We start from the raw sequence: 11,998 nt of genomic DNA, 5'->3' as shown, positions 1-11,998 counted from the left end.
ATTTCTTCGTATTGTTCAGCGTCTGTCAGATTCAGAAGAATTATATATATAACAAGTTGGGACGCAAAATGTAGCATACATGAAATATAACTGCAAAAAATTTTCGTAAGTCCCAGACTTCTGTAAATCCACGCCGACTGGCAACATGGCAGCGTTCTTGAAATTTGCCTCCAAAACCATTTCCTCAGATGGGCAACTGAAGTCTCTGGTGAGAACATTTGTAACCCTAAACGTCGCAAGTATCGATGGAAAAATTTTCTATTTCTATGCATATGATCATGAATAGCTAAAGTTCTTACTTTTTACTTTTAAACTTGTGGAATTGTAAGGCTCATCCTCGGTGGAAAAACCTGTGAACCTCACGAGTGACGTAAAACAAAGAAAAGAAAACTTTATAAACAATAGCGTTCAGCTAAACAATACCTCATGAAACAAAGAAAACCTCGTCAGGTTTTCACACCGAGGATGACCCAGGTTATAAGAACTGATACCTTGTCATCTAACAGAAGTCAAGTGGCAAGATACAATTTTAAATAAAATAATTTGTTGTACAGTGATGATAAAGTCAGGAAAAGTTAGCCTTTGGAAAAAATGTGTTAAAATGGACAATATTGCAGTACATCTTTACACATTAGATGAAAGTTTCAAATGTTTTTTTTTTTTGCTTGTATCTGTTAGTGTAGAAAACTAAGGCAGCACATCGAGCCTTAGAAAATTCACTTGTACATATATATTAAAATATGGCCTGAACTATTCTGCTCTACAATTCAACAGCTTTTCCAAGGCTCATCTCCATTGTTCACCAAAACAAGACAATTTTGGAATGCACACTTGCTTGGTAGGTACATAATACTTTAACAGAGTAGAAAAACCTCAACTCAAATTTCCTAGCATGATAAATACTGTAACCATGAAATTCTTAAAATCAAGCTCTGGGTGTTTTGCTACAAATTGATATTATCAGTGCTCTGGGTGAAAAAAAGCTGAGAAGACAAAGGTTAATTGAACTGCAAGCACTGGAGATATATGGTTTGTGGTTTTCTAGTGTTCTTTCATACCTCAGCCTCTAGTACAGTATTTCTCAACATTCTGGCAACACTCCTTATAATTGATAATTCATGTTATGATTTGTGAACTTGGACAGTTATACTTTTCTCCATGTCAACTTTCAGGAACAAATCTGTTGTCAGGATGCAACTCACTTACTCTATCACCATTCCTTCTTGGAACAATTCAGAAAAGAAATATTACCTTACTTACCACATTCAAAGTTGTTGACAACAGTGCACTTGGGAAAAGTGTAAAGAAGAATCGCAAACCGTACTTGATAGGATTTTATAGAAAAAGAAAGACTGCTGATCCTGGAGATGTGATAAGAGTTGCTGTTGCTGGCAAGACCAACAAAGCAGTCGTTATTGGCACAAGGAAGACAAAGCATCACACAATCCCAAGATATGACAACAACTGTATTGTTCTTGTGGATGACAACCTTGCCCCTCTTGGAACACGAATAAAAGCACCAATTCCAACAATTTTAAGAAAGAGACAAGAAAAATTGTCAAAAGTGCTGGCTCTTGCCACAAGATTCATTTGATGCTTTCAACATGAATATGTTGCCAATAAAAGTGTGTTCTTTGTACAGGAAGTTGGTTGAAAACTTTTGGTATTAGTATTTTTGGTAACAAGTACCAAAAACTATGCCTATGATTTTTATTCAAAAATGAGATGATAATCTACAAACCCACTAGGGGATACTCAAATGCTCAACACAGGGGTGAAATTCACTGTTTTGTTCAAGGTGAAATAGTGATATTTTTGGCTTTGAATGTGTCTTTTTTGTTTTGTTTTGTTTTTTTTGAAGTGAGAAAACAAACCCCAATTTTTGTAAGAAATAGATGGAACAGCCTATTTTTGAACTTTTAACCATTTTCAAAGGCTGAAAAATATTATTCACAAGCTAGTCAACTCCAAAGCAACCTGTTTATTCAATTCAAGTTACATCTTTTTAATGATAATTTACAGAAGCATACAGCCTGTAAAAACCACTATCGGTGAATAATTAAGAGTTTACACTATTACAACATTGAAAAGAAATTGTTATAACAAGCAAAAGGTTCACACTCAATAAAGCCAACAGACATTCACTCAAATTCCAGGTCTTTGCTTTGTACTTGAACATCAATCACCTCTCTGCTTGGCCATTTGGAATCTCACACAGATGAAAGGAAGAGTAAAGCATGTTCCTAGATAGAGGATCATGGTGGCCAGAAGCCTTGGCTTGTTCTTTGTTTGGAAAGGCATGTTCTAGAAGTATGAACAATGGAAAACTGCATATCACCACACTAAATACAAGCACTCAATCATCAATATAGGTTTGAGTTTTGGTGGTTCTATTATACTACACTAATTATTTCAAATGACTGACTCTGGAAAGCTGGTGTGCTAACTTAGAACAGATTTGCCTGAACAGGTGTCAACTACTACCTGCACCACACAAACGACTAAATCGTGATATTAACATCACAAACCAACCCAACAGAACAACCTAACTTTACTGGACAAATTGAAACTGACCAATTACAACTTACTTATACCACTTGAGTCTTGCAGCCAACAACATCATGGCTAAATTGACCAATCAGTTTAAATGAACCACACTTAGTACATTGGACTGACAACTACTATTCACTTGACTCTGATGATGACAGTGGCTCAGGTTGATGAATTGTCAGTCATCACTACTGAAAAAGTTCCTCTGACGACTACACTAACCCAGACGATCAAACTGTTTAGGTGAATATCTCAGCGTGTGTTTTTCATTTATTTCATTCCTTTGTGGACACAATTGAGTACAAATCCAAGCATACGATTAAGCTGAATCAGCTCAAAGTTATTAAAAGGAAAAATTTCGTGGCGCTTGGTTCATCTTAGTAACTTCAAACTGATCTTCGACCCAAATCAGTCATATATCAATTAAAAAGGTCAGCTTTCAGGATTTCGCGTAAGAATCCTGCGCTAGAAAAAGGGCGTCGAGGTTTAAAACAACTAAGAAAACGTATTAATTGCTTTAAATAAAATATGGAAGAAGATTTCTACGAATAGCACTGTTACGACTATATCAACATTGATCACAATATAAGCTTGAGCGTCGAAATTTTGTAGTTTAGTAATGACAAAACGAATCATGTTACCTTCGAGAGGCTTCGTTATAATTACACTTATGGCATGCTTACCTCTCCTGGTGCATTCGAAAAGTCTCCACGGTAACGTTGCAAAGCAGTACATCGCGTACGGATGGCAGATCGGCCAAGAACAGTCAAAGTTCTCCCGGCAAACGACATCTTTAATTGGAGGATCGTGAGACAGCGCTACACTGCGCAGGTATCCACTGAGTGTGCCCCACAGCAGTACACGCTGGCCCGAGCCGAGTCGAGATGGCTGCCTATTAGGACACGATATTCTTTCGAATTTTCTCATCTGATACCATGGTGGGTAAGATACCCATGAATATATTTGACGCTCAATTTTGCATATCTCGGTTGCATTAATGAAGTTTTTCTTGAAATATATTTATATGTGATGTGATATATTCTATATGTACATGCAGTTTGATTTCGTTTTTAATTAACGAGCGAAATAAACTTTGTTGACTTATACATATGACTTTCTGATGTTCGTGAATTAAAGAAGTGAGGTGCTGATGCAACTTTTAAAAGGTATTATAACTATGGTGAATCCCAAGTTTTTTGCGTGTGTTTCGGAACACTCTGTGAACTTAGACGTTGCATATACGCTGTGCGCTGATAATTTTGAGGGACTTCCTCATCCATGGCACTCTGTTCTTTTCTTTGTCTAGTCTCAATACAGTGTCTGCTACAAGCAAGAGCAAGGTATGTTTAATTAAGGCAGTCCTCCCTGTTTAGTATTTTGTTATAGGGTTTTAAAATTTTTTCAAAATAATGAGAGGATTGGAAAAGTAAAAGGTGTTCAAGTAATATTCTGACTACAATATTCCACTGCAAATTATACCTTGAAGATTTACCGAACTATGAATTTTTTTTTTTTTTTTTGCATCAGTTATATACATGTATCCCTGCTATGGACCTTGATGAGATCTTACTAATTTTATAAACAGTCTCCAAAAGACAAGAAAGGAACCATATTTAGTATCAGCTGTCTGTGGCTGCCTCCTGACTTTTCATGTTAATCATGATTTTATTTTTTTCTTTAGAAGGTAAAAGCCTCATTTTTTTTTTTTTTCACTTATGTTGGTCAATTTTAGAACGAGTGGGTGTTTTTCCAAACGTTTTCCATAATCTTTGAAAAAAATTTCTTATGATTTAATGGATACGATTTTATTAGAAATTATTTGTCAGGTGTGACCTGACGATTCTGGTTAATAACAAAATGCTATCTGTAAATGTTTCAGCCATTGGTTAGCACCCTTAGAGTAGACACATGTTATGCATAACAAGGAATTTATTTTATCTCTAGCTCATGAGGACAGTATCTGGACAGTGGCATGGGGAACAAGTGATAAAGATGGTATAGAGAATATCATTAGTGGTGCTGTTGATGATATGGTCAAATGCTGGAGATGGTAAGGAAAGATGTGTGATTTAAATTTATCTTCATTTATTTGTTTAGAGCTAAACCTTTTTTTCTACCATTGCTCTTTTGTCAAGAATAATTTTAACTATGAACAAAAAAAAAATTTTTTGTCCTTTTTGCCCTCAAGAATTGCAGGAATATTTATAAGAGTGAATTAGATTGAATTGGACATTTTACGTAAGAGACCTACACTTACCCTGAGAAGCAGAAGACAAAAATGATACTGCTGATATCTCTGATCTCATAAGAAACATTGTAGCAATTAATTAATTAACTGATTTATTGTCCTCCATTTTGAAATCACTGGTGGTCCCTGTAATCTGATTGGCTCAAATTGGTGCGATTTATTCCCAAATTGCACCATTTTTTGCTCTAAATCACATCATTTGCACTTGACTGAGTTTTTGGCACATGACTTCAAAGTCTTTCTGTTTTGCACACAAAATATGATGTAAAAGGGTTTCAGGTTCCGCTTTTTATTTAAAAACCAGCTTAGTACTGCATCAGTTAAATACTTGAATTGACCAAGTCCTGTATTTGGGCGATTTCAAACTGGATGTAATAAAGTGGTAATTGAACCTCGTGTCATGCAATTTTGGTCTGAAATCATACTGGGCGATTTCAAACTGGATGTAATAAAGTGGTAATTGAACCTCGTCTCATGCAATTTTGGTCTGAAATCATACTTGTGATTTCAAATCACATGTATGATTTCAGCCCAAATTGCACTCCACTCAGTTCAATTACCATTATTAATCACTATCCCAGCTGATTTTTTGAAAATCTGAAAATCAACATGAACTAATTCCCCGACCAAGTCCATGCATTTGAAAGGAAACAAAATGTAAAGTTGTATGCAGCAGTTAAGGTACCATATGTATGACACTGATTATACTAATGTTAAATTATACTTTTAGGAATGAAGAAAAATTGGAACCTAGATTTAATTTTGAAGGTCATCAACTTGGTGTGGTGTCAGTGGATATTAATTTAACTGGGACAAGTATCCTACATCAATACCACAGTAGCTTGAACTTATGTATTTATAAACAACAACCTTACACTGTTATATTCTTGGGAAGGCTTCAGAACTTTTCAACCTTCATGCAGCTATTCATAGAGTAACTCAAATTAAACTCAATTGTGAAACGAGGTTCAAAAGTTCAAACAATTATGAGTATTCTCACATGTTTTTTTTTTTTTTTTTGAGTGTTCCTTAAGGAATTTTTTGACCACTTGAATTACCCCTGCCCTTTTTCTTTCAGAACACAAAAATCTTATTGGAAGGTAAAAAAGGTAGAATTTGAAATCAGTTACTGGGTACATTTAAAGTGGGGCCTGCTTCCTTAAAAGGGGAAATCAAGCACTCTGTTTGTTTGCTACTTCTCTGTCATGCAATGCACTTCTAGGTGCACTCCCGCTTGAAAGGGTTACAAATCCCCTGCTTGGATACCTTACTGACCTGGAAAGGTCTGGACTGTAGTAACATAGAGTTGTTTGCATGTGCATAATTCTCCAAATGGCTGATGATTTTGGTTTGCTAAAATGTTTATGAGCTGTTTGATCAACTGTAAAAATAGTCAAATCCTTTACAAAAGTACCAATAGTTGCTGCATCAAGTTCACTGGACAGTCATATCAGAATATGGGATTTAGAGTCTGGGAAACAACTGAAAGCCATTGATTGTGGTCCAGGTGCAATGCTGCAACTTCCATCTGATATTAACTTTAAATTCTTTACATGGTAGTCATGTCTTTGAATTACTTGCTTTCTTAGATGTAATGTTACAGAAAGAATGAATGATCATCTCTCTTAATTTGCTGCCACATTAGATAAGTAAGATAAAACTCATTATATAATTGGTGAATGTATTTCAAGTAAGAAGGTTGGAGTCCAGGGTTAAAAACTTGTACTTTTTATGGAAAACAGTATTTCACAATTATCTCATTATCTTTTGTATAATTGTGAAAATTAGATTTTGTGAGCTATCAGCCTTTCATAGAGAGGTTTAGTGTAACTACTTTAACACCAAAACCACATCATAGGTGATCATATACTAGTCACAGCCAATAAGAATGAAGAAAAATGTTGCAAGAAATCCTGGAGAGATTGAAAAGAAAACATGGAAATGGCACAAAGTCACAATTAGTCGATAGTTTGCATCTGATTGGTTGGGAGGGCAGCACGTTTTTTTTTTTTTTTTTAACAAAAACCATTCACAGAGAAAAGGAAAGGAAAACCATAAGAATCAATCACCACCCAATAGGGAATTTTTCCTTTTTGCAATCACTCACTGAATATTGGGTAAGATTTATTGTAACAGTTATTTTTTTTCCTTTACAGTGGACACATGGACTGTGGCATTTTCTCCAGACTCTAAACTTATAGCAACTGGAAGCCATGCTGGAAAAATTAACTTGATTGGTGTGGAAAGTGGCAAAAAAGAAAGTGCTTTGGATACAAGAGGAAAATTCACCATGAGCATAGCTTATGTATGTTTGTCATAGAGATTCTATTAAAATTGTGTCTTTTGCTCTCAAATCTATATCCAGTCTATTCCAAACTTGGCCAATTAAATATCCTTCTACAATCTACCTGTAAGCAAGAAATCTTCTTTAAAACTATAGTTCCTGGACTGGCAGTGGACATTGAAATGGATCTACTAGTCTACTATGACCTATTACTGTACAGTAATGATTATTCAAATTAATATCATAAATAATGATACTTCTATGAAAAATAGATAAATGATTAATAATAATAATTAACAATTATTTGCCAATATTCAGCGAACCTGAGGCGAATAATTGTTTTAGTATAATTTCAGAGCTGAACAACAGAGAAATTTCTAAAATCATAACATTTTAGTAACATTTATTAACATTTTATTTTAAAATTTTATATAAATGGCATGGAACAGTTTATATAGCATCATGTAAGGAACCACTCAACCAATCAGACTGCTGGAAAATCTTTGCTCAGCTCTGAAATTATACTAATAGTTATTATTACCATCTTATTTATTATTATTATTATTATTATTATTATTACTGTTATTATAAATTAGAATTGTCATTACTGACACAAATAGTATGATTACTTGTTACCAGTATCCTATATTTAATTGCAGAGTCCTGATGGTCATTACATTGCTTGTGGAGCCATTGATGGAATAATCAATATTTTCGACCTGACAACAGGAAAGTTACTTCACACTCTTGAAGGTAAAAAAAAAATTGAAATTACTTCTTCTTGAATAGTCCTTTAATGGCTTTGGCAGTGATTCCGCGATTGTTTAATTTATCTTTCAGGTCATGCCATGCCCATCAGATCTTTGACATTTTCACCTGACTCCCAGCTTTTGATTACTGCTTCAGATGACAACCATATCAAGATGTATGATGTGTACCATTCACGACGCCTTTTTCATCATCAAATGAATCTGATTCCCATGTCAGCCTCTGCTTTCTGACCAAAATATTGCAGATTTTATTGCAGCTGTTGGATGAAGATGTACATGCAAATATACATGTACATGTATCCACCATTAAAATCTTATGCTTGAGCCATTTCATTAGCATGTTCAATTAGTAGATGCAAGATATAGACGTGTTGACAATCATTTTAACGCCTAGATTTAGATGATTTTTTTTTTTGTCTTGTTTTCTCTGTTTTTTTTTGTTTGTTTGTTTTGGTGCTTTTTTCCTACAGACAACATGCTAACTTAGCTGGGACTCTGTCAGGACATGGTTCATGGGTGCTTGGAGTTTCATTTTGTCCAGACAACACACACTTCGTCTCAAGGTATTCACCATTTTATATACCGGTAATTCTTAAAATGATTTATAGACGAATTCTATTAAAGACAAAGAGATTCTCTGGTGATTGTGGTAAACTGCAAAGGCACAAAGATTTGTGCATTTTGAACTGGGTTAAAGAACAACCATTTAATGATATGTTGTTTTGTGTATTTCAGTTCCAGTGACAAGACAGTAAAAGTTTGGGATGCAGGCTCACGGCAGTGTATTCAGACATTTTATGAACACAATGATCAGGTGATCATGGAATTGAATAACTCAGATCATTTAGTGCTGCTGCTGTGACTTAGTGAAATACGTGTCATGTAGAATTAAGTTCTTCTTGTCATTAGTTACGAGGAAAATCTGAAATACCGAGAGATTGTTCATGATTAAATGTTTATGGGACTAATATACCACACGATAACCAACACGAAGTGGTCATTAACAAGTTATTAATTGAAATCCACCAAAACGTGCCTAATCATGTCAGATAAGAAGTGTATAAAAAATATTACATCACTACAAACCCATCACAACACTACGACAGTTACTAACAAACGTCAAAGGCAAGGACGAACCAAGAAACAGACAAGAAGTGGTTCACATACCGCCGCCCAGTTTGCCCAATGGATAGTGCGCTGGACTGTTGTGCGGGAGGTCGAGGGTTCGAGCCTCGGCCGGACCAACACTCAAGGTCTTAAAATAGTTGAGAAGAATTTGCTACCTTTCTATAACATCTGGAAATGGTTATTTATTCTAGTCTTCTCGGATTGGGACGAATAAATGGAGGTCCCGTCTCCTGCAGGGTTGGGGTAGGAGACGTTAATTTCCCACGCACGAGATTACTGTGTGATGGATGTCCTCCCCGGGATGGGATGGTGGGTACAAAGGGGTTAGGTGTCAATTGGGACGAAAGTCCTGTTCCTTTCCCCTGCCACTCCCGTGGCGAATGGATTAAACCTTAAACCTTAAACCATATGATCAGTTGCTGTGAATGCCACGCCTCCCACATCGGAGAGACTGTCAGAAACCTCACAACAAGACTGACTGAACACAAACAGGCCACGAGAAATGGTGATGTCAATAATTACATTGCTGAACATCATCGACTTCGTATGATGCACGATCCTCGCAGTAGATAGCGCTATTTAAGCAATAACGAAAATCAGACCTGAAAAAAAAAAAATCAGGCCTGTGCGGGATTCGAACCACTGACCTCTGCGATACTAGTGCAGCGCTCTACCAATTGAGCTAACAAGCCAACTGGGAGCAGGCCGTTAAGTTGATTCGTAATAAACCCGTGAAAGTGATAAATCAGATACAATGAAATATATGAAGTTCATATATTTTGTACAGTTGGCTTGTTAGCTCAATTGGTAGAGCGCTGCACTAGTATCGCAGAGGTCAGTGGTTCGAATCCCGTACAGGCCTGATTTTTTTCAGGTCTGATTTTCGCTATTGCTTAAATAGCGCTATCTACTGCGAGGATCGTGCATCATTCGTATCTAATACCGCAGTTCAAAATATATGAACTTCATATATTTCATTGTATCTGATTTATCACTTTCACGGGTTTATTACGAATCAACTGAACGGCCTGCTCCCAGTTGGCTTGTTAGCTCAATTGGTAGAGCGCTGCACTAGTATCGAATAGGTCAGTGGTTCGAATCCCGTACAGGCCTGATTTTTTTCAGGTCTGATTTTCGCTATTGCTTAAATAGCGCTATCTACTGCGAGGATCGTGCATCATACGTATCTAATACCGCAGTTCAAAATATATGAACTTCATATATTTCATTGTATCTGAATCATCGACTTCAAAACCATACTTTTGACTGGAATTCTGCGCAATACTTAACCTACAGCACTAACTACTTTCAAATACTAACTCTGGATAGCTGATTTACTAACTTAGAACAGACTCCCCTAAACATGTGTCAACTATTACCAGCACCATACAAACGACCTATTTACAACATTAATTTTACAAGCGAACCGAACAGAACGACTTAATTTTACCAACGGATCGAAACAGACCAATCACGACCGACTTACGCCACTTGAGTCTTACAGCCAATTACATTACGTCAAAAGTGACCAATCAGAACATTCGACTGACAACTATTCACTCGACTCTGATGATGACTTCCGCTCAGGTTGTCGAAACGTCAGCCACCACTACTGTAACGACAACGGTCTCTCTCAGGACTACACTCACCCAGACCGTCAGAGTACACTATCACATGTTACCCTCGGGTTCAAACCATTTAACTGTAGTATAAAAACGTAGTGGGACATGAAATTTTGTCATCTATCGACTTTTTCTTTCATTCAAGTGGTACATGTATAGGGTCTAAAGGCATCACCAGACCGAATATCTAATGAAAAATTTTTTAAAAGTGATTTTTACCAATTATGTTTAACACGAAGAGAGCCTTCGTTCAATTTTTAGTTGAAGATAATAAACGTTTGTATTCTGTTCCGATAAAAACATCTTAAAGTAAGCATCTCAATCAGTCTTCCTTTGACATTACCAGGCAGATGAAAAAATGTATTAGCATATTTTTTCACAAGGTAGAGCCCATTGTTTTTATATCAAGAACTTACCTGGGCATTTGTGGAGACTTTTTCACCAAATAAGTGTGATTCCTGGTTGTTCACGATTAGTGCGAGACTGTATGATCCTATAGTGTAATCTTTAAAAACAACAATGGAATGTTTGTTTTGGAAAGTATACCCTGGTGAATCCATTTTACTAATATGACCGTTCTGACTCGTTCTCTCTATCTCGGCTGGAGTTTCCAGTTTGTTCTGCAATCGTCTTTTGACGAAATATCTTAATTGTTTTCTAATTTCATTGCTGATTTCCTTATTATAATTTAATTTTCTGTACTGTAGGTTTGGGGAGTGAAGTATAACGCCACAGGCTCCAAGATTGTCTCCGTTTCTGACGACAAATCCATTATTGTTTATAACTGTCCTCTGTAACCTTTCATGTATTATGTTTTCTCCTGTAATAAAAAGTGAATTAAATCGGTTCTATTTCTTTTGATGAGTGGATTGTCTCAATTTCCTCTCGTGCCTTAACTTCTAAAGAGACGCTTGTCTAGCAGACCAACGGAATTGGATTCGGTCTTCTGCTTGTAAGTTATCTTTCAAGTCATTTGCGATGCCAGGATTTCTATCAAAGGACTAAGGCGCTAATGTACGCGAGTGGTTTTCCTGTCAACCGCCTTTTTTCGCTAACCCGCTCTGTTCGTATCTTCTGATCGAGGAGTGGAGCAGGCTATCAAATACGTAATCGACATCCACTTTGAAACCTGCAGAAAAAGCGATTTTTTTTCTTTTTTTAGTTTTAAGTTTTCAGTCGAACGGAGGCAAGCGCGAGACGAGAACGAAGTGGTACCCTCGCGCGTTCGCCTGGCCTTGTCTCCGTTTACCGGTTTTGCAGGCTATGGTCACCCTTGAACTTAAATCTTTCGTTGTGAATCTGTAGGATTATCCGTATTGGTCCGGGAGCGCTACTGTGAATATCGAACGATATGTTTAAGCCGCAAATTTGAAAGTAGGAAATAGAGCGACTTGCA

The 11,998-nt window shown here is 36.4% G+C and overlaps 3 protein-coding genes across 5 annotated transcripts; 2 read left to right on the top strand and 1 right to left on the bottom strand.

Annotated features, from left to right (window-relative positions):
- The first annotated feature begins 78 nt into the window (after positions 1–78).
- Positions 79–1,641, top strand: LOC111336126 (large ribosomal subunit protein uL14m). Its single transcript, XM_022942160.2, has 3 exons — positions 79–208; positions 775–838; positions 1,173–1,641. The coding sequence occupies exons 1-3, from the start codon at positions 146–148 to the stop codon at positions 1,592–1,594; spliced, it is 549 nt and encodes a 182-aa protein (XP_022797895.1). The 5' UTR covers positions 79–145; the 3' UTR covers positions 1,595–1,641.
- A 320-nt stretch (positions 1,642–1,961) lies between these two features.
- LOC111336127 (cytochrome c oxidase subunit 7C, mitochondrial) lies at positions 1,962–3,368 on the bottom strand. The gene is made up of 2 exons (XM_022942161.2): positions 3,234–3,368; positions 1,962–2,304 (listed from the first exon to the last, which is right to left on the bottom strand). Exons 1-2 carry the CDS (start codon positions 3,339–3,341, stop codon positions 2,179–2,181), a joined length of 234 nt encoding a protein of 77 aa, XP_022797896.1. The 5' UTR covers positions 3,342–3,368; the 3' UTR covers positions 1,962–2,178.
- On the top strand, positions 3,295–11,463 carry LOC111336125 (uncharacterized). Of its 3 annotated transcripts, none has more exons than XM_088740635.1 (11): positions 3,295–3,492; positions 3,857–3,890; positions 4,495–4,600; positions 5,529–5,614; positions 6,219–6,305; positions 6,955–7,103; positions 7,742–7,835; positions 7,923–8,016; positions 8,323–8,415; positions 8,588–8,666; positions 11,310–11,463. In XM_088740635.1, exons 1-11 carry the CDS (start codon positions 3,295–3,297, stop codon positions 11,397–11,399), a joined length of 1,110 nt encoding a protein of 369 aa, XP_088596761.1. In that variant the 3' UTR covers positions 11,400–11,463. The 3 variants fall into 3 exon arrangements, with proteins under 3 accessions (XP_088596761.1, XP_022797894.1, XP_088596768.1); XM_022942159.2 differs by having other exon boundaries at positions 3,393–3,488; XM_088740642.1 differs by lacking the exon at positions 3,295–3,492 and adding an exon at positions 3,694–3,716.
- The last annotated feature ends 535 nt before the right edge of the window (positions 11,464–11,998 follow it).

This window comes from Stylophora pistillata, chromosome 1 (genome assembly GCF_964205215.1).
Source record: "Stylophora pistillata chromosome 1, jaStyPist1.2, whole genome shotgun sequence".
Lineage (NCBI taxonomy): Eukaryota > Metazoa > Cnidaria > Anthozoa > Scleractinia > Pocilloporidae > Stylophora > Stylophora pistillata.
This window is presented reverse-complemented; position numbering and strand designations above follow the sequence as displayed.

What these genes read in the sequence shown, in the direction of transcription:
- LOC111336126 (XM_022942160.2), top strand. Translation starts at nt 146, where the DNA reads ATGGCAGCGTTCTTGAAATTTGCCTCCAAAACCATTTCCTCAGATGGG. An exon ending in ATGGGCAACTGAAGTCTCTG is followed by an intron (nt 209 to 774) that starts GTGAGAACATTT and finishes ACAATTCAACAG; the next exon opens with CTTTTCCAAGGCTCATCTCC. An exon ending in TTGGAATGCACACTTGCTTG is followed by an intron (nt 839 to 1,172) that starts GTAGGTACATAA and finishes GTCAACTTTCAG; the next exon opens with GAACAAATCTGTTGTCAGGA.
- LOC111336125 (XM_088740635.1), top strand. Translation starts at nt 3,295, where the DNA reads ATGGCAGATCGGCCAAGAACAGTCAAAGTTCTCCCGGCAAACGACATC. An exon ending in GTTACTTCACACTCTTGAAG is followed by an intron (nt 7,836 to 7,922) that starts GTAAAAAAAAAA and finishes TTTATCTTTCAG; the next exon opens with GTCATGCCATGCCCATCAGA. An exon ending in AACACACACTTCGTCTCAAG is followed by an intron (nt 8,416 to 8,587) that starts GTATTCACCATT and finishes TGTGTATTTCAG; the next exon opens with TTCCAGTGACAAGACAGTAA.
- LOC111336127 (XM_022942161.2), bottom strand. Translation starts at nt 3,341, where the DNA reads ATGTCGTTTGCCGGGAGAACTTTGACTGTTCTTGGCCGATCTGCCATC. An exon ending in TTTCGAATGCACCAGGAGAG is followed by an intron (nt 2,305 to 3,233) that starts GTAAGCATGCCA and finishes TCATACTTCTAG; the next exon opens with AACATGCCTTTCCAAACAAA.